The sequence below is a fragment of the Medicago sativa genome, chromosome 4, assembly GCF_051527215.1.
Source record: "Medicago sativa cultivar Bolivia chromosome 4, Bolivia_mono, whole genome shotgun sequence".
Lineage (NCBI taxonomy): Eukaryota > Viridiplantae > Streptophyta > Magnoliopsida > Fabales > Fabaceae > Medicago > Medicago sativa.
In genome coordinates this window covers 63324294-63326211 of record NC_140752.1, presented here as the reverse complement: position 1 = coordinate 63326211, position 1918 = coordinate 63324294, and the positions used below count along the sequence as shown (strand labels likewise).

The window sequence follows — 1918 nt, the reverse complement described above, 5'->3', positions numbered from 1 at the left end:
TAGTGTAGCATTTAATCTATTTATAGTCTAAATCACGGAGAAAAAAAAAACACTTTCATAAATCTCTTCCTTATCCTTGCATGTGCCATCAATGCTGAGTTTGGTCCAACCTTCTTGTGACCGCTTCCATCCTATGTATATAATGCTCTTCAACTTTGGTCCACTTTGAAAAAGCTCTAAATTGCAATCCTCAACGAAACTCTAAATCAAGAAAGTTGGGTGGTTCGCTTTTGTAAATCAACGTCAAAGGTAGTTTTTTTCCTCCACTTTCATAAATGTCTGGATGATGACATAAACTTCTAAAAAGATTTTAACATTTTGTTTAAAAAAAATCTGATCTAATCCGACTAAAAGTACGCTAAGTTGTAGGTTCGTTTAATTCGATACAACATATTCTCATCTTACTCAGTGTCATGTCTTTCTATAAAATATTTTTTATTTTGATTAAATAAATAAATTTGATTTAATAAAATGATTTTTTTGTCATATAAAATGATTTTTTTTATACTATAGAATTACAGAAAACATATAAAAAATACCTCAAAAAATTCAAAAAAGAAAAAGTTAATGAAAGGTTTTCGCAGAATTAAATCACCGTTTTAAAACTAAACCGCGAAAATAGGTACTCCTAAAAATCAAATTGGGAATGCCCTTTTCGGTTTGGGTGCGCGCAATGAAAAGTAATTAACACCAACTGGAAATTGAAGGAAAAAAGTGACGCGATTCATCTCCCACAGCGTCCGCATTATCGTTGATCTACCCAAAATCGACCGTCTAAGAAGTTCCACATCATCGATCCGCGGTAAACCACAGTAATCAATAGAAACACGAGAACATTCTTATATATAAACCACCGCATCAATCAGTTTCCATCCACACACTTCTTTCAATTTCTCTCGTTTCCAAATCCAATCCCAAACCCTAACCTTTTTTCTTAGTTCCAAATTCTTAATCCTTTCAATGGCACCAAAGGGAGAGAAGAAGCCAGCATTCCAAATTCTTAATCCTTTCAATGGCACCAAAGGGAGAGAAGAAGCCAGCAGAGAAGAAACCCGCTGAGGAGAAGAAATCCACCGTAGCAGAGAAAGCTCCGGCGGAGAAGAAGCCAAAGGCAGGGAAGAAGCTACCAAAGGAAGGAGGCTCCGCTGCCGGAGACAAGAAGAAGAAGAGAAGCAAGAAGAGCGTAGAAACTTACAAGATCTACATCTTCAAAGTTCTGAAGCAAGTTCACCCAGACATTGGTATCTCAAGCAAAGCCATGGGAATCATGAACAGTTTCATCAATGACATCTTCGAGAAACTCGCTCAAGAATCTTCAAGACTTGCTCGTTACAACAAGAAGCCAACAATCACTTCCAGGGAAATTCAGACCGCTGTCAGACTTGTTCTTCCCGGTGAATTGGCTAAGCATGCTGTCTCTGAGGGTACCAAGGCTGTGACCAAGTTTACTAGTTCTTAGACATTTCGCTGTTTCTTATTGGTTTCTTGGTTTTTAATTTTCAAAGTTATATTGAATTAATGTGATCTTGTTGATCCTTTTGTGTAATATAATGGTGGAATTAATGATATTCGGCTTCAAAATTGCCTGTGGTACGATTAGCTTATCGTTTGTGTGGTATAATTAGGTTCCTGCTGCTTGTAACTGCATGTGTTTTAAATTGCATAAAGTTTTGGTTCTGAATCAATCTTTTATTGTTTAATTACTGCTATTTAATTGTGAATTGGCTAAGCATGCATTCTATGAGGGTACTAAGGCCGTAACCAGTTTTACAAGTTCTTGAACTTGTAACTGTTTTGTATGCCTTTGATGGGTTCTCGTTTGCCGTCTTGTTATGTCTGGTATCTCATTTTAGGCACCATTAGAAATTTTGTTGGTAGAATTGTTTTTACTCTTTTGTATCGGTAAGGAAGTAAAGGG

At 36.4% G+C, this 1918-nt stretch overlaps 1 protein-coding gene across 1 annotated transcript; it reads left to right on the top strand.

Annotated features, from left to right (window-relative positions):
* The first annotated feature begins 882 nt into the window (after window positions 1-882).
* LOC146930589 (putative histone H2B.1) lies at window positions 883-1566 on the top strand. Its single transcript, XM_085702077.1, has one exon. The coding sequence runs from the start codon at window positions 1013-1015 to the stop codon at window positions 1457-1459; it is 447 nt and encodes a 148-aa protein (XP_085558203.1). The 5' UTR covers window positions 883-1012; the 3' UTR covers window positions 1460-1566.
* The last annotated feature ends 352 nt before the right edge of the window (window positions 1567-1918 follow it).